Here is an 18,938-nt window from a genome sequence, read left to right as displayed (position 1 = left end):
TAGCTGAGACTAACCAACCAACCAACCAACCAACCAACCAACCAACCAACCAACCAACCAACCAACAAACCAACCAACCAGTCACTCAATCAATCAATCATTATCCTTTTGATCACCAAGCAAAAAGACCCTCGTTTTGGGAGGCATTTTGTGCAGAATGCAGGAATTTCAGCCATTTGCACAAAATCGTTGCGAGCCCATTCTCTCACTGGGGGCGAGGAGCCTCGTGAGGGTGCCCTGTCACATCAACAACGAATGGGTGTTTTCAGGAATCCTTCACACTCCTGGACTGCAGTGATCTGCCACACTTTCTCCAGTAATTCTCTCCTTCAAACATTTAATAAAAAAACCTCAGAATGACAGGTCCTACCCTTCCGTGTCAAGCCGGGACCACCTTATTTTCTTTCCTTGAGCTCCATCTCTAGCAATCTATATTAAATATTTATCGTGAAGAAACAAGCTCAGAATTGCTGGCACATTTTCCCCATTATGAGCTTTTATCAACAGATCTTTCCCAAAGATATTTCCCATCCAAGCGACTCTCTCTGCACAGTAGTCGTGCCAGAATTTCTGACATAATGACATGTCTTCCCCTCCCCCTCCCTGTCTCTTCCATTGACCTTTTTCTCTCCGTAACAAGCTGCTGATATGCAGGAATTTACGAGGTTATAAACATTTTTCATTGAGTGAGGAAGGTGCTGGGTAATTCGGCAGTGCCTTTTCTAATAATAATAATTTTTTTAAAAGCTGTGAAGGGAGAAGATGAGGTTTGACACCAATAAAGATCTTTGAGAAGGAACTAGGATATAGATGTTTTAAATGATGCTGTTGAGCAGATGTTGGTAACTCCGCTTTATTGGCAAAGAGCTTAGCCTGTTTGCCACGTACTTTAGAGCAATGGCTGCCAACTGTGGGTCCCCAGATGTTCTTGGACGAAAACTCCCAGAAGTCTTCATCACTAGCCACGTGGGCTAGGATTTATGGGAGTTGTAGTCCAAGAACATCTGGGGACCTGAGGTTGAGAACCACTGCTTTAGAGAAAGGACAAACCCCAGCTGCTAATCCCCACCTATGGTAGACCAATGGTTTCCAACCTTGGGTCCCCAGATGTTCTTGGTCTTCTCCACAAGCTGAGCTGGCCAGGATTTATGGGAGTTGTAGTCCAAGAACATCTGGGGACCCAAGGTTGAGAAGCCCTGCTTTAAAGAAAAGACTAAATCCACTTGTAATTCCAACTAGAGTAGGATCACGGAAAGAAAATCTTTGAATCAATATATATGGACGTCCCATTGAATTAATGGACTACTTTTGCTGGGAATCTACCATGGGATTTAGCTCCTAAAGATATCTATGTGCGACTTTGGTATCCAGGCTGAAGGATTTCATCTCCGCTCCTCTTGGATAAAAAATGCTGCAAACTTGGCCAGCTTCTCCGTAGCTGGGAGGGAAAGCAGGCGAGCTTTTTAAATAAATGAAACGTGGGAACTAATGTTTGCTTTTTGTAATGCAAAATCTTGTAGAATATGAGATTTTTTTTTAAAAGTAGAAATTCAGAAGCCAGAAATTACATTTCACCATGCAGGCTCCGAACTTTGCTAGCTGAACTGTTATAACACAGGGTTTGAATCTCTGTGCATTCAGCCACGTTGCTGTGATATTTAAGAACGGTGCAAAGGGACAGAGACCAGGCAGAGCTGTTATTCATCTCCAGATTTTCTCCACATCCAGCAATAAAATGAAATAAAATAAAATAAAATAACCCTTCCAGATGTCCGTCCTTCCTTCCTTCCTTCCTTCCTTCCTTCCTTCCTTCCTTCCTTCCTTCCTTCCTTCCTTCCTTCCTTCCTTCCTTCCTTCCTTCCTCCCTTCCTTCCTTCCTTCCTTCCTTCCTTCCTTCTCAAATGATCATGGAAAACAGGTCTTGGATAAATTGTTTTAATGCAGTTGATACTGTATTTACTGTGGATAAACCTGAAACTGATAGGGCCATTGTAGTTATGACCACTCAGACCTACGTTCTAGATTTCCATCTCTCTCTTCACATGGGACAGAAAACACGTTTCCAGGTCTCTGGGGAACCATATAGTCCCACTAAGCCAAAGACAGCTTCCTTATTTTATTATATTTTTAAAAATATATCTCGCTTTCTTCTTTATGACAAAAAAACCCCAGATTGATGGCTGCTTGAAAGTGGCTCCAGCATTCCTTCTTAACTGAAAAATGTGGAGCTCTTTAAAATCAAATAAAAGATGTCACACGCAGAGAAGGATATCCCGTCCGGCGCCCGAGGGAGCCAGCGGCAGTCGGATGACAGACATGCAACTTCATCCTTCATTCCCCGGTCCCTCCCTGTACTTTGGGAACAAAACTGGCATATATATGCCAGAAACCTGCTGGAAAAAACAAAAGCACCAGTAATCATAGGAAGTGCTAGATAGCTCTGTGGTTTATTTATCTGACTATAGAGCCAGAGGTCGGGAGTTCAAATTCCCCCACTGGGCCTCCTGGACCGGGCCTGGACTCGATGATCTATAGGGTCCCTTCCAGCTCTGCAGTTCTAAAATGATGAAGAAGTCTCAACAGTATGAGTAGTTTGTACTTTTTGGTGCAGTGCCCGTTGCATGACTGGTCGTGTGACTGATCTTGCATTGAGCGCATGACCAGTTCTGCAACAGACACCTTCATGCCAGAGGGCACACATTGCTTCCCTTTTTTTTAACTTTTTTCCCTCCAATAAAATGTTGATCCCAGAGTCCTACAGCTAAAGAACTACAGTGGTGCCTCACTTAACGAGCACAGCGTATAACGATGAATCCGCATAGCGATCCCTTTTTCGGTCGCAATGGGCAAAACTTGCATAGCAATGGACAAAACTTTCATAGCGACGATCGGTAAGCGTTTCGCTTACCGATCTTCGCTTTGCGATGTCTGCGGATCAGCTGTTAGGCGGTTCCAAAATGGCCGCTGGAAGCCCCGAAATGGCCGCACGCAGCATTTTCGTACCCTCCCCTCGCTTACCGAGGGCACGAAAATGGCTGCCGCTACGGAGGAAACTTTGCTGAACGGTACGTTTAGGGCCCATTGTAACGCATTAAACGATGTTTAATGTGTTCCAATGGGTTTTTACATTCTGTTTAGTGATGTTTTCACATAGCGAGGGTTAATCCAGAACAGATTAACCTCACTATGCGAAGCACCACTGTATATCAAACCACTTAATCTAAAGGATTATTTTTTAAAATATATATATATATATCTGATGTGTCCAATCTCTTTAGCACAAGGTAAAAGAATATTTGGCCCTCCCGATTTTTAAATCTCAGACCATTCGCCAAGATGGCCAGGACTGGCCAAGATGGACGGGGCTCCAAAATATTGGGAGGCCCAAAGCTTCCCCAGACAGTTTGTAGGAGCGCTTAGAATGTCAGGCTCAGATGGAGAAGGCCTGAGTTCAAATTCTCAGCCATCGAATAAACCCACTTGGTTTGGTCACTACATTAGAGACCGGCCAATTCCACCAGTTTGGTGTCAGATTAAGCACGTGCCATAAATTAAGGACCTTAAATCTCAGATTGAAGAGGACTATGTGTTTTATAGGCTGTGCATTCTGAGTCTAATATAAAGACGAAGAACCCATGCAGAAAAGGTGCCAGGCTCCTTTTCAAAAGCCAATTAAAAACGTGGTTATTTAAACAGGCCTCCCCCCCGTCCATTAAGTGATTTTTTTCCTTTTTCTTCTTTTTGAGTTTTCCCATCTTGGAAACGTGCTGGTTAGAATTAATTGTAATAATTGTATTATATATGTTTATTTTAATGTGTGTTAACCTATGTAAGCCGCCCAAGTAGACATAGTCTAGAGGGGCGGGGTAAAAATCAAATAAATAAATAAATAAATAAATAAATAAATAAATAAATAAATAATCTATCCACAGGTAGTACCACCTACACAGAGCAGGCTCATAACAAATCTTAGCATAGTCTTCCCCACGAGAGAGTGAAAGAGAGAGAGAGAGAGAGAGAGAATGTTTAGCATTTCCACCGAAATCACAGCAATTATTTACAAATCTGCATCAATAAATATAAATTAAAATTTGCATGTATTTTTTTTTCAAGAAGTATAACCTTTTATCTTCTCTCCATTCCTGCAATACATTACACGGCAAACTTATCTTCACATGCTATTCTGGGTTCCAGGATGAAGAACAGATGGGATTTTGATGGACAAATTAGAGAAAACACTTCCCGAGTATGAAGGGCAATAAGGACTTTGATGGGATTTCAAACCACAAGAAGTAGCCATGGCCACCACCTAGGTTAGATGGCTTCAAAAGGGTGTTGGACACAAAGAGGTTCATCATGAGTGTTTCATGCAGTAGTTCCCAACCTTGGATCTCCAGATGTTCTTGAGCTATAACTCCCGGAAGCCTTCACCACTAGCTGTGCTGCCAGGATATCTGGAAGTTGCAGTCCAAGAACATCTAGGGGCCCAACGTTGGGAGCCACTGGTTTAATGACATCTAGGTGGAAGCTCCCAGTGATTGAGATGAAGGAGAAGATGGTGTCACTTCCATGCCATCATGCTGTCCCCTGAATTTGAATGCAATCGAGTAGCTTACAGGGTGTGAGGCAGGCTAGGTGGCACCTACACCCCCATCTTCCAACACAGCTGCCCCCTTCACTCCCAAGCACTGGCCAACTGCGGCAGTGGCCTCATTCTGCCACTCCTGGGTAGTATTGCCTTTGAACACCAGATGAATATAGAGGGATAAAGAAATTGTTTTGTGCCTGCAGCTCCACTTAGAATAATAGTATCATAGAAGTGAAGCTGGAAGGGACCTAAAAGGCCATCAAGTCCAGCCCCTTGCTCAATGCAGGAATGCAATCAAAGCAGATCTGCCGGGTGATCATCTAAGTTTTTCTTGAATGCCTCCAGTGCTGGAACACTCACCAACTCCCGAGGTAACTGGTTCCACTGTCTTATTGCTCTAACAGTTAGGAAGTTTTTCCTGATATTCAACCAAAATCTGACTTCCTTTAATTTGAGCCCATTGTTGCACATCCTGCACTCTGGGATGACGGAGAACAGATCCTGTCCCTTCTCTGAATGAGAGCCTTTCAAGTGTTTGAAAGGAGATATCATATCACCCCTCTGTCTTCTTTTCTCCAGACTAAACACGCCCAGTTCTTTCAGCCTTTCCTCATAAGGCTTGGTTTCCAACCCCCTGATCCTCCTTGTTAATCTCCTCTGAACTCGTTCCAATTTGTTAGCATCCTTCTTGAAGTGGGGTGTCCAGAACCGGATACAATACTCAAGGTCAGGCCTCACCAGTGCTGAATAGAGGGGGACTAGCACCTCGCGGGATTTGGAGACTATACTTCTATTAATGTAGCCTAAAATAGCATTTGCCTTTTTTGTAGTCACATCACACAGTTGGCTCATATTCAGCTTGTGATCTATGACAATTCCAAGATTGTATGGGAAATGAATCCAAGACCTACAGCACCCGAATCAACAGTTCCATCCTTACCTGATAAGCAAGAGGTTAGAGCAGTGCTTCCCAACTTTGGGTCCCCAGATGTTCTTGGACTGCAACTCCCAGAAATCCCAGCCAGAACATCTAGGGGTGAAGGCTTCTGGGAGTTGCAGTCCAAGAACACCTGGGCTACAGCATCTTTCATGCTTTCAATAAAGCTATCTTTTGTGGATCAGTGTCTCCTGGCCACCTTCCCCAGCACTTCCATCTTCCCCTCATCCTCACATACAATCCCATTCTTCCCCGTGAAGTCCACCTCTTCTCCAAACTGTCCAAGGTTAATTTCCCGCCCCTCCCTCATTTATTGTCTACCTTACACTCTTTCTTCAACCACCTTCTCTGCCTCTCACTCCATTATATTTCTTTGGCTCCTTACTTCTTGATCTGTACAGCCCATGCACCCAACTCCCAAAACATGTCTTGACAGGGCTTCAGTCCAGCCAAACTGATAGCCTTCCTTTCCCTCCCAGAAGCTGGGCTACATTCGCTCCCAACACCTTGTTTCTTTGAGAAGTTGGAATGTTCACAGACATTCCATGCCATCACAGCCACTCAATCTTTGTCGGAGGGTTCACAGTTCCTTCCCTGTCTGATGCATTATCCATCATGGTCAGGCTCCCGGAATGCAAATGTGTTCCGATCTCCCACCCACCCCCATCTCTCCCTACTTTGCAGCTTCTGATCCTGGAGGGATTCAGCCAAGCAGCACGAATGACTCCCTTACACAGTTGGCCTCGCTGCAGCTTTCTGTCTATATTTTATTGCAAATGGCTGTGTCAGAGCAAAGCTCCGTGAAGCGAGATATATGTGAAATCCTCTTGGAGCACCATGCAGGAGGGGGGGAAACCCCCCACAATGATGCATAGCTTAAAAGCCTAAACATGCTGATGAATAACTTTCTCCAGGAGCATCTAACACTGTTTGTCTTGGTTTGCTGGGACTTCGATTTTTATTTATGCTTTTTTTAAAAAATGAAAGAAAAATACTGATTCCTTCTCTCCCACACAGAGATTCTGGAGGTGACTAAGAAATCTTCAAGCTGGCTCACGAAAGGTAAAATCTAGGGATGGAATTTTCAATTTTTTCTGCATTCACAAATACCATAATTCTCCATTCTGGGAGTTCTGCCTCCCTTACAGACATGAATGTGATGCCCCTTGGAGAAATGCCTAAATAAATGGAAGGTTTTGAGAATCAGCTAGGCCTAGCTCGGCCCAAACTTCCTGTTCCTGCCCTAGTGCTAGCTGGGAGCTTTCTTTCTCAGAAGGAAGCTTGGGTGGAGCTAGGCCTAGTCTTCTGATTTAGGACTTTCTTCCAGGGGAGCCACATTTAAATACAGTGGTGCCTCGCATAGTGAGGTTAATCCGTTCCGGATTAACCCTTGCTATGTGAAAACATCGCTAAACGGAACGTAAAAACCCATTGGAACGCATTAAACATCGTTTAATGCGTTCCAATGGGCCCTAAACTTACTGTTCAGTGAAGTTTCCTCCATAACGGCAGCCATTTTCGCGCCCTCAGTAAGTGAGGGGAGGGCACAAAAACGCTGTGCGCGGCCATTTTGGGCATCCGGCGGCCATTTTAGAACCGCGCCGAACAGCTGATCCACGGGCATTGCAAAGCGAGGATCGGTAAGCGAAACACCGATTGTCGCTATGCGAGTTTTGCCTATTGGAACGATCGGTATGCCTCCACATTAGCAATCCTGAAAAAGGGATCGCTATGTGGATTCGTCGTTATACGGTGCGCTTGTTAAGCGAGGCACCACTGTATTTGTAAGGTGCCTGTAAGTTAGGCAGAACTCTGAGAATGGAGAATTACAGCATTTGTGGTCGAGAAAATCTGAAAATTCCATCCCTAGCTTTTATGTTTTGTTAGCCAGCTTGAAAATTTCTTAGCCACCTCCAGAATCTCTGTATGGGAGAGGAGGAATCAGCATTTTTCTTTCTTTTTTTCAAAAAAAAGCATATATATAAATATATATCGATGTCCTAGCAAAGTTCCTATAAAGTTCGTAGGTAAAGCCAGTCAACAAATACGTCAACCCATTACATTAAATGGCATCTTTGCATTTCTGATTTTTTAAAGGAACATTTTATTGATCTAATAAAAGCAGGGCAGGACTTGGATGGGAGACAGTTGGAGAATATGTGGACTCTCCAGATAAAGTTAGGAGAGAATCTGGCCTGGGGAAACAGTACTGCCCGCCAGAGCTGAAAATATTAGATCAAGAATCTGGCTCCAGTAAAACACAGCTTTCTATGTTCTAACATTCTTGCGAACATCCAGAAGTGGCCCATGTTAGATTCTTGTAAGAAAGTAAGAACTTTTCAAAGAGATGCAAGTAGGTGGTTCTCGGTCTTCAGAAATAGCAAAAGAACAAGGGCAGGAGGGAGGGAGAAGGAGCAAAATGCACAGGAACCAGAAATAGAAAACACTTAAATAGGGTAGAACCAGAACTTCTCATGCCTGAACGAAAGTTAATTCCTAACATCATAACACAATGACTCCTGGTCTTTACATAACTCCTTCGGCAGAAAGCCGTCAGCTTCCCCCTTTCGGTGACTAGGGGCTGAAATTAAAACTGAGTAATGGCTTCTGCTTGGCTTGTTAGAACCTTAAAATATGCTCCCCAGAGCCGCCCTGCTTCCGAGAGTGAGCTAACAGATTTATGAGACAGCGAGTTCAAAATGGTTTCCAAAGAGAAGTTCCTGCCTCAAGCACCAGCGAGGCCCACCTGGGAGAGGCTGGAGAAGCTGAACCGGAGGTGGAGATGCACAGAAAAACACCAGCGTGGGGGAAAGGAAATAAACGATTGCTATCTTTCGCCCCCCCCCGCAGACTTTCACGTCTGCCGCATGGAGAAAGTTACACGAAGCAGATCTTCCCCTTTGCTCGGAAGTCTTAATATACCATGTTAATTTGCCTAGCTCTTTCCACTTGCTATTGCTGTTCCGTGCCGTGAAGTCACTCTGAATAATAAGTGATCTCCAAGCAGTAAGTCCTATCCTCACCTGCCCCGCTCGGTTCTCGTACCCTCAAGCCTGTGGCTTCCTTTAAGAAGTCAGTCCATCTTGCATGTCATCTTCTGCTTTTCCTGCTGCCATCAACCTTTCCCAGCAATATTGTCCTTTTTTTTCCTCCTCCGGGGAATCTTGCCTTTTCATAACGTGCCCAAAGTGGGGCAGATTCAGCTCCATCATTTTTGCCTCCAGAGAGAGTTCAGGCTGAATCCCGTCCACCCTTGACTTCTACTTTACTTATCATTAGCACCCAGCACCCAGGAGAGGATCTGCTCCCATGCTGCGGCCACCAACACTGCCACCTCCAGGGAATGTCTTCTACAAGCTTGTTCAGCTTGATTTGCTGTAGCATTTTCAAGTGCTATGTTCTTGGCACTCCACTGTTTAGAGTGGTGTCCAACCTTGGCCCTCCAGATGTTCTTAGACTACAGCTCCCAGAAGCCTTCACCACCACCTCTGCTGGCCAGGATTTCTGGGAGTTGAAGTCCAAGAACATCTGGAGGGCCAAGGTTGGGGACCACTGAAATGAGATTCTGTGCATGGGCCATCGGAATTTGGGAGATGAAATCTGGGTGGTCATCAAGACAGTCCTACTCACAAGGCCAAGGGCTATCAAAAATGCAAGTGACCAGTTGTCTTGATCCAACTCAATACACAGAGCAATTATGGAATCCTCCAGGAGGTAGTGAAGGCCAGTAGCTCCAACATCAGTGGGGTGATAAATGTGCTTCACGTGTTAGTTTGCCAGTTATAAAAGTTAACAAAGGTTCTGAACTGTCCTCACTGTGTTCATCACCTTAAACAGCTCCTTCAAGGAGGTTCAGCACTCCGGATAGCTCCTTCAAGGACATTCAGTAACCTGGGCTCCGCCTTCAAATTCATCACCTTGTATAGCACATTTAAGATTCAGACAACATAGATTAGTCATCTGGATTAGGTCCTTTAAGGTTCAGGTTAAAATTTGGAATAGAATTGCTAACCTCATAAAGCTAGGAGACACCTTCCCCAAACCTCGAAAGAGACTCCTGTATTTTCAACAGCTCCAAAACACTTTAAAAGTTGTATGACACAGATTCTAATCCTGGCAGTGCTTGCCAGATTGACTATGGCCCCATGATAATGTCTTCCAATTCCATTATGCATAGGACCTCATTTTAGCCTGACCTATCCTGGGATCTCTGTGGTATGTGGTGGTGATGCGGGTTAAACCGCAGAAGCTTCTGTGCTGCAAGGTCGGAAGACCAGCCATCGTAAGATCTAATCCATGCGGTGGAGGGAGCTCCCATTGCTTGTCCCAGCTCCTGCCAACCTAGCAGATTGAAAGCATGTAAAAATGTGAGTAGATAAATAGGTACCACCACGGTAGGAAGGTAATGGTGTTCAGTGTCTAGTTGCGCTGGCCACATGACCATGGAAACTGTCTTCAGACAAACTCTGGCTCTATGGCTTGGAAACGGGGATGAGCACTGTGCCCTAGAGTCAGACACGACTGGACTAAATGTCAAGGGGAACCCGTTACCTTTATTCCATTATGCATTGTTTTCCAAGAGAGAAAAGGGTATTCTGAAGCCTTCAGAGGAAAGATTTGATAAGTAATATATAAAAATCAGTGTTGAATACATGATGCTTCCTTCCCCCATTTAAGAGCTGCGAGAGAAGGCTGATGCATCGGTTGAGTTTCTACCTGCCACAAAAGCTGCTCATCCAATTTCATTCTGCAAAACAGCTCATTCAGACTAAAGAGCCATTAACCTCGGTATCATCATCAGTCAAGGCATTTAAGCAGCCCCTAGGACAAATCATTCTTCTATCAAGAAGAGGCCATAGCTCAGGCACAAAGTGCATGCTTTGAATGTCAAAGCAGGCAAGCTAAGACTTCAACGTCCCCCCACTGAAAAGGAGAGAAGTGCAAAAGAGGGGGAAGAGCCTTTTCTGCCCCCTTACAGATGACGTCGGGTCAAATCTAGGTGGGTGACCTTTCTATTACAGAGGACGGTGGCAGCAGTGGGGCTAGTGACATGGGAGGACATTAGCTCTTGGTTACTGATGGGCTGAAGTCAATGGTAGATGGGATCCAAGCTAAAGAATAGGTGAATCACTCCATTGCTATCTTTCATCCTCCACCCCCTCTCTCTCCCATCTCTTCTACCTTCTTCTCTCTTCTCTTTCAGCCATCCCTTCATACTAGCTGTGTCGTTCAGGATTTCCGGGAGTTGTAGTCCAAGAACATCTGGAGACCCATGTTTGGGAACCATTGGTCTAGATAAACATTCCTAGCAGCCTGCCATAAATCCACATTTTCAAATGCTTGTATATTTTCTAGTAGTCTGTGTTAACGTCCACATTGTAGAGTAGAACCGAGAAAGAGAGAATGAAGGAAAGCAGAACATTGTTTGATAACCCCATTCCTTTGGAGAACTTCTGCCAGTGGTTGCCTTCTCTCTTTTGACTTGATGAATGAGAAGCTCAACCTCTTGAAGAGGTCTGGAAAATTATGGTTGGCAACCTGCAGCCCCTGTTGCCCAAACCACCACCATTTCCAACTGTCCTACTTCAGTCACGCTTTCCCACCTGTCGTCCCCCTTTGTTCTTGAGATGCACATACATGAAAGAACATCCCCTATGCCTATTGATGTATTATGCAGGGCACCCAACGAGGTCGCTCCCTGAACATCAGAAGGAACAGAATCTGTGGCTACATGATTTAGTATGCTGGCGTGCGTTCAGTCCCAGAATGTGGGCTTTTTTGGCAACAGTCAACACAAAACCTAAAGACAGAAACCTTCCAGAAAATAAACAAAGGAAAGAAAAACAGAACTAGGTCTTGGCAAGTTTCATTTAAAAGAAAAAGAAAAAGGCAGAGCAATGGCTTTAGATGTATTCATAATGATGAGTAAGACGTTTCCTTCTTGAATTGATTTGAACTGTTTTTTCTTACTCCAAGAAAGGAAAAGAGGGCCTCTTGTCTCCTGAAACACCTTGAACACTAAGGTCATCTTGACCTATAGCATGTGCTTCCTTTGTTCCCGAATTTTTGGCTTTGATTCTGACCCTTGGCTTCTTTCCTGGTCCTGATTCATAGCTCAGTTCTCATTCCCTTTTGAGCCAAACACATAATTCCTTCTCCTGATGTCCGTCTCTACCAGTTGTTGTGGGTTTTTCGGGCTCGAAAAACCCACAACAACCACTAGATCCTGGCCGTGAAAATCTTTGTGAATCCGTGTCTACCCTTTCCTTATTAGGCACACCCTTCTCAACTTGATCAAACCATGGTAGAAGCCAGTTATGGGGAACCTTGATTTTCCCAGATGTTATTGGGTTCCAATTCCCAACAACCCTATGAAGAAGGGTGATGGGAGTTGTTATCCAGCCACATCTTCCCAACTCCTGGCTCAGGGACTTTCTTGAAGAGGAGGCTGTATTGCGAGAAGCAGTCCAAACTAACCAGGAATGGAGGATGTCAACCACGATAGCTCAACATTTGAAGAAATAGAAGAAGCGGTAGGATATAGTCCATGTGCAGTGCTCTGTGCAAAATATAGATTTTTAAAACAGAATAATTCCAAATGCTTCAGTTCCACCTCTGGAATAATTCTAATACTTGAAAGACCGTCATCCAGAGGAGGGGCAGGACCTGTGCTTGATCATCACAGAGTACAGGATACGTAAGAACGGGCTCAAGTTACAGGAAGCCAGATTTTGGTTGAATATCAGGAAAATACTTCTTAACTGTTAAAGCAGTACAACAATGGAACCTATGACCTCGGGAGGTGGTGAGCGCTCCAATGCTGGAAGCGTTCAAGGGAAAAGTGGACAATCATCAACCAGATCTCCTTTGACTTGGCCTCCTGCCTCAATCAGGGGGTTGGACTTGATGGTCTTGTAGGACGCTCTGCAACGCCATTAGTCTATGATTCTGTGATAATTTGGAGAAAAGGAATATCAGGCCCTCTGTAGCTTCTAAGAATCCTCTTGCAAATCTATTTTAGATACAACTGCCAATTCTAAAGAAACTACCTCCTCGTTTTGCAAAGGAGACCGCTAAAGCATTGCAACGCGGCTCGCCTGCTTTATGTTTGTCACGTAATCACAACAATGACATTGATCTCGGAGGGTTTCTAGTGTACAGGACACTTTTCTAATGCGCTGTGTCCATGTTCCTTCACAAGATGCTCAAGGGAAATCACCACTAAACAAGGTATGGGACGGCAATTAGTTACCAGATCCAGAGGGACAGTGTGCGAATTTGGAGACTGCTTGGTTTCAAACCAACACAGAGAACAGAAATGAGAGAGCAAGGGAGGCAGAATGTAAACCATGGAGACAACATGGGCAGATTTAGAAGCACAGCCGATGGGAGTAAAATAGATCAGAAAATGTGCCATATCTGTATTGATTCTCTGTTTCTGTGAAACTGTGTGAGGAAGTATGAAGGGAGATCACAAAGCCTGCCAAACAGATTTTGCTTGATGAACCAGGGGTGACGCATTTCAAACAGTTTATTTGCTGCATCTACATAAGCGTTCAAATAGTTTATTTGCTGCATCTACATATGCGTTCAAATAATTTGCTGTATCTATGTATGCTACGCAGCTCTCATAGGCTGTTTGTTGTTCTCTGCTCTGTTTTTAATACATTTGGGTTTCTCTCTTTTTTTTTTAACTAGCAGGGGGCTCAACCAAATGGTGAGTCCCAGGTAGAGTAGACCCACTGAATCAGTAGATTTGCACATTTGTCAACATACACAAGCACTGGCTCACTGTGTCCCATTTATTCGTTCTACTCTATCTGGAACGAATAACCAGATGTAACCCAAGGAGTCTTAAGGTGTGTAATTTTAGCAACACTTAAAATTCAACCTGTCAAATTCCATTGGGAATATCATTATTATGAGCCACGTATATTACCTGAATGGAATGTTCTCATTCAGAACAGCAGTCAAGGCTAGAAATGCTGGGCTTGGAAATAATGGGGTAGAAATAACAATATTACGCCTCTTCTATTATCAGTGGTACTTGTTTTTATTTGATTCATGAGTTGAGTTTAATGTTAATTTCTGTTCTATATATTTTATTATTATGCTGTTAACCTCTTTCCTTAATTTGCTATGCACTAATGGTTCAGCATATAAATGTAATCAGTCAACCAACCAACCAACCAACCAACCAACCAACCAACCAACCAACCAACCAACCAACCAACCAACCAACCAACCAACCAACCAACCAACCAACCAACCAACCAACCAACCAACCTATATTGCTCATTATTCTTTTTTAATTCTGCCAGTGTCACTACTTTTCAACAATAATGAAATTAGTGTCCCAATTTTTTAAAAAAAGTAATGAGTAACATTTCCCTTTTTTTATTTTAACATTTGGGACAAAGTCCAATTATTTTCCCGAGCTAGAGTAGATCCATGGGATCAGTGATTTACTGAGGTAAATGCCACTGGTTTTAATTAGTTTAAACTAATTGGTTCCCACGACTAAATTTATTTTGATGGGGCCTTTGGAAGAAAAATGGGAGGATGGAGCTGTATTTTTTAACTAGTTTGAAAAACAAAATGGGGAACCCTGAGAAACAGGAGGGCTTATCATCCTTGAGGAAAGATTAAATTATGCTCCATTACAGAGTGAAGAAATGAAAAATAATGAACCAGTAGTATTTATATGACCCTCGGATCTTGGCTTGAGCATTCATTCTTGTCCTATTCATAATTTCTGTGCCAACTTACCATATAAATACAGGAAGATATAGGCCTCAAAATGGCAGGCCTATTTTCTGATATTAATAAATGTTCCCTGTTTATACACAAAACATAAATAACTTTTTTTCTTTCATCAATGTGCCCTGATACTGCTGGGTTTTTTTTTCATATATATATAAAAATTATATATATATAATAACCCTGTGAAATAATCAGTTTTACACCGTGAAGGGGGGAGAAAACTGAGATTTCCCTTTTATATTTTCCCCCTTGTTATAATTATAATTAAATCAGCCCGATCACTGAACGGTTATTTTGCTAGCTCATTATAGCCAGGGTTGGAAGGAAGAGAATCTGTATTTAGAGTTTTGTAGCTTCACTGCACATTGTTATTTCATTTTTAAAAAAAACAAGCAAATATCATATTTGCTGTTCTGTTTATTTCAAATAACTGTATGTCCAGCAACTTGTTCTCCAAGACAGATGTTCATTAATATGGCATGGTCTCCCAGTACTGGAGAAGACACAGAAACATCTTAGTCTAGCTACCCACAGTCCTCCAGACATTCTAAACCAGTGGTTCTTAACCTTTGTTACTTGGATGTTTTTGAACTGCAACTCCCAGAAACCCCAGCCAGCACAGTTGGTGGTGAAGGCTTCTGGGAGTTGCAGTCCAAAACTCCTGAGTAACCCAAGGTTAAGAACCAGTGTTCTAAACAATTGGTTCCCAACCTAAGGTCCCCAGATGTTCCTGGACTAAATCTCCCAGAAGCCTTCACCCTTAACTGTGCTGGCCAGGATTTCTGGGAGTTGCAGTCTCTTGGTTTGGGACCCAATGTTGGGATCCACTGCTCTAACTGGAATAACTAATCAATTTTTGCCATCTTGATCCTTAGTCCAGTGGTTCCCAAACTTGGATCTCCAAATCTTCTTGGACTAAAACTCCCAGACACCTTCACCCTTAGCTGTGCTGGCCAGGGTTTCTGGGAGTTGTAGGCCAAGAACATCTGGAGACCCAAGTTTGGGAACCACTATTCTAGGCCAATGATCCACTCATCGGGAACGGTCAGTCAGGTTAGTTTAAGCTGATGAGCTTTGGAGTTGAAAACAGAGCCCTCTATTGATCCCATGTGTAAATCATTCTTTGGACTTTTCATTTTCAAGGCGTGTCACTTCAAGCAGTAAGAGAGGAATGAGTAAGATTACTGGAACCACCATACAGAACAGGGAGGAGCAATGGGTGACCTCCCCAGATTGTCTCCAGTCATACCAGAGCTTGTCTATGCCACCGAATGCCTTCAGGGAAATCCAAGTAGCTACTCCCAAGTACAGTAGACTTGGGATCAATGAAACGTGGTAAGTCAACAATAACCTAAGTCCCATTGATCGAGTGGATGCACTCTAATTAGGGCAAACGCTCAGTTCTGACTTAAACGTCTGTAGTTTACAGCTCAGATAGTCTCAGCTAAGCAGAATCAAGATGATTATCTGGTATAAAGACTTCAACCATGGCTAATCCATCAGATATCTCTTTGGCCGACCATTAAGGAGCTCACGGCATCCTCTTTGTAAAGGAAGGCAGAGGCTTAACAATTCGGAGCTCAGCATTTTAGTTGACACAAAACACATTCTGCTATCAAAAGAAGAAACACCCAGCACTTAAGAACTTCCATGTATTTTGAAGACAGTCCATAACACTGTCACATCACAGCCCAGAGTTCCCATTCCAATATTGCTCCTCTTAAGACACCACATTGAGGTGAGGTATACCCTACATTGTTTTATCCATCCACAATGTCCAGTTAGAGGATATCTGTCATTTGAGTTAAAGCCAAGGAGTTGCTTAACTAAGAGACTCGGACATGCATTGGTTGACACTCAAGTCACAAGGGAGAAATTAGTTTCACATTTCAACTCAATTTGGGCTAAATCACAACTCCTGAACGAATATACCACCAGAACACCACCCTATTTTGCGTTGAGCCATTTTTGAAACACTATGATTTCTCAAGTCTTTTTTTAAAAAAAGAACTTATGCTTTAAAAAGCAAAAAGCTCACCAATATGTGAAACAATATGTGAAAATGGATACGAATCTTTCTATACGCAAAGCACAGATGCAAAAGCAAAAATTGGGGGTCTGAGGTTTTAAAAAATCTATCAGTTTGGTGCAGAAACAGGACAGAACAAAGTCCCGCATGGAAAAGAAATTTGCTAATACTATAAACAGTTATTGGTAAAAAGCTACCTTTGGGGCCTGTAATTTGCTACGCTAGCAGGGTTAGCTTGGCCGTTACTCTGCAGAAAAGAAACTTTTCCACTCTCCTGGTGGAACGGACAGCTCATTTTGTCTCTAGCCATCTCAGGGTGGCTTCAAAATAAATACATACACCGATATTCATTGCCCATCTCCGCATTTATATATGCATATAATGTTCTCTCCCTACAAAATTAAAAGCAATCCTGAGGATGAAACAGCAGGAAGCATAAACAGCAGTAAAAACAAAAATAAAATGTAGTCGTAAAATAGTATATAAAAAAACCCAAATCTTCATCAGCAAGAGGAATAGATACCATCAGAAAATATGCTTGTTCATCTGTCTTTTGCCCAGCTGGCTAGAATACTACCTGTGGTAGAAAAACTGAGGTTGCTGGCTGGCTGGGTAAATAAACTGCTTTGGGGCCTGTGCTGCAGGGTCAGAAGACCAAGCAGTCGTAAGATCGAATCCACGCAACAGAGTGAGCGCCCGTCACTTGTCCCAGCTCCCACCAACCTAGCGGTTCGAAAGCATGCAAATGCAAGTAGATAAATAGGGACCACCTCGGTGGGAAGGTAACAGCGTTCCGTGTCTAAGTTGCACTGGCCATGTGACCACGGAAGATTGTCTTCGGACAAAACGCTGGCTCTATGGCTTGGAAACAGGGATGAGCACCCCCCCTAGAGTCGAACACGACTGGACAAAAATTGTCAAGGGGGGGCATCTGTTACATGAGAGGGAGCAAAGGTCCTCTTTTGGATGGCCACTCCAAGATCATCCCAGAGAGTCTTTGTCTTCAGAACAGGAAAGGCTCTCTGCTACTCTTCTCTCATCAAAAGGGCAACTTTGGAAGGCCTTCAAAAAAAAAGTGGGTGGGTTCCAGGTGGATCTCCAAGCCAGTGTCAGGACTGGAGGAATGTTTCACACTTGATAGTTCCTTTCTTGGTAGACCTACTTAGATGGTTTTAGAAGGCCTCTACCTAATGCTCTCACAAACTGTTGGCTGATTGGCTGCTAAGCAGCATCTTTTTGGTGGTAGAAGCTGTCTTCCACCACCGATCTAAACTACCACTGTTCCACTGCCCAGAATCAGGAGAGAGGTGGTTTGGTGAGAATTTGGGACTTCCCTACCAGAGAACTTTACAGCACCGTTCTAGGTCAAATAACCATTCCCAAGATTCCATGGACTGTAGCAGTGTCCTTGGGCAAATCAGTTCAACACATGATGGAGGATAGTTAAAGATCTTCCTAAAATCCTACCAGAAATGCACACCCTTCTGGGCTCAAAGTAACAGAGAACTGGGGCATCTCTTAAATTATTTTTGTATCTCATTAATCATATTTTAAGACAATCCAGGTCTACATGGATCTTCCAGTTGTCCTCCAGTCACTGATTCATGCTCAGTTTATGGTCAACTGCAAATCTCGAGATGCGCGGACAACGGCTCAGCCAAGTATCTGCATTCTACAGATCATCAAGGTCTAATCTTTTCCATGCTACGAGAGATGAGTTAGGCATCGGGCAACGAAACAAGGAAGAAGCAAAAATGGCTCATCCTACCTGTATATTTTATATCGGGTTGTAAATCCTTGACGATGTCTTTCCACAAAGGATAAGTAGCTCCTCGAGTGGTGGAAAGGCCCCCTGTCTGAAATAAGCCAATCAAATTCCTTGGAGACATGTTGGTTGGTCGCAGCGGGTTCTTGTTGGGAAGGCCGTACTGTTATATGGTCCCATATAAAGAGGAAGTAGAGGAACTCAACAAGCCTCCAGTTCATGCTTTTCTGTCTGCCTTTTTCCTCTCATTCTTGCTCCATTCTGTGGAGTCCTGTGTGGGAGGAAGGAAGGAAGGAAGGAAGGAAGGAAGGAAGGAAGGAAGGAAGGAAGGAAGGAAGGAAGGAAGGAAGGAAGGAAGGAAGGAAGGAAGGAAGGAAAAGAGAAAGATTTCAAGGGTTAAAACTGAAGACAAAACTTCTGGCTGCAATCAAAAGTGCCAAGAAGAGTTACCTAGATCAGCTTGCCTTAGGCATTCACAAGTTGGCCCAAGTGACAGTTCTGTTGGTTGGTACCCCACTCAATTGGGATCAAACTTACAAAAGATGCCCCCCCCATTCAGAGACTTCGTGGAAGTCGATTTCAAAGTAGCTGATCATTTAACTCAGGAGGGAGCCCCCCAAAACAATAATTCATTCTGGTTAACCTTGAGAAATGGACAAACAGAGACTTTCCTTAGTAAGCTAAAGCAACTAAAGCCTATACTTCTACCATGTTCGAGGTGGGGAGCCTTTGCCTCTCCCCATACACACATCATGGCCTACAAATTCCATCAATGCCCACAACATGTCCAATTATACTGGAATATTTGGGAAGTCATAGTCCCAAAATATCTGGAGGGCAAAGGCTATTTCCTCTG

The 18,938-nt window shown here is 43.5% G+C and overlaps 1 protein-coding gene across 1 annotated transcript in view; it reads right to left on the bottom strand.

Moving 5' to 3' along the window:
• The window catches only part of BRINP1 (BMP/retinoic acid inducible neural specific 1), an 86,071-nt gene that overhangs the window by 44,319 nt on the left and 22,814 nt on the right, over nt 1–18,938 (bottom strand). The window contains exon 2 of the mRNA XM_020811503.3: nt 18,086–18,353. Coding sequence (XP_020667162.3) covers nt 18,086–18,303 — 218 coding nt within the window. The 5' untranslated portion in view covers nt 18,304–18,353. The remainder of the gene's footprint in view (nt 1–18,085; nt 18,354–18,938) is intronic.

Source organism: Pogona vitticeps, chromosome ZW-PAR (genome assembly GCF_051106095.1).
Source record: "Pogona vitticeps strain Pit_001003342236 chromosome ZW-PAR, PviZW2.1, whole genome shotgun sequence".
In the NCBI taxonomy this organism is placed as follows: Eukaryota; Metazoa; Chordata; class Lepidosauria; order Squamata; family Agamidae; genus Pogona; species Pogona vitticeps.
This window is presented reverse-complemented; position numbering and strand designations above follow the sequence as displayed.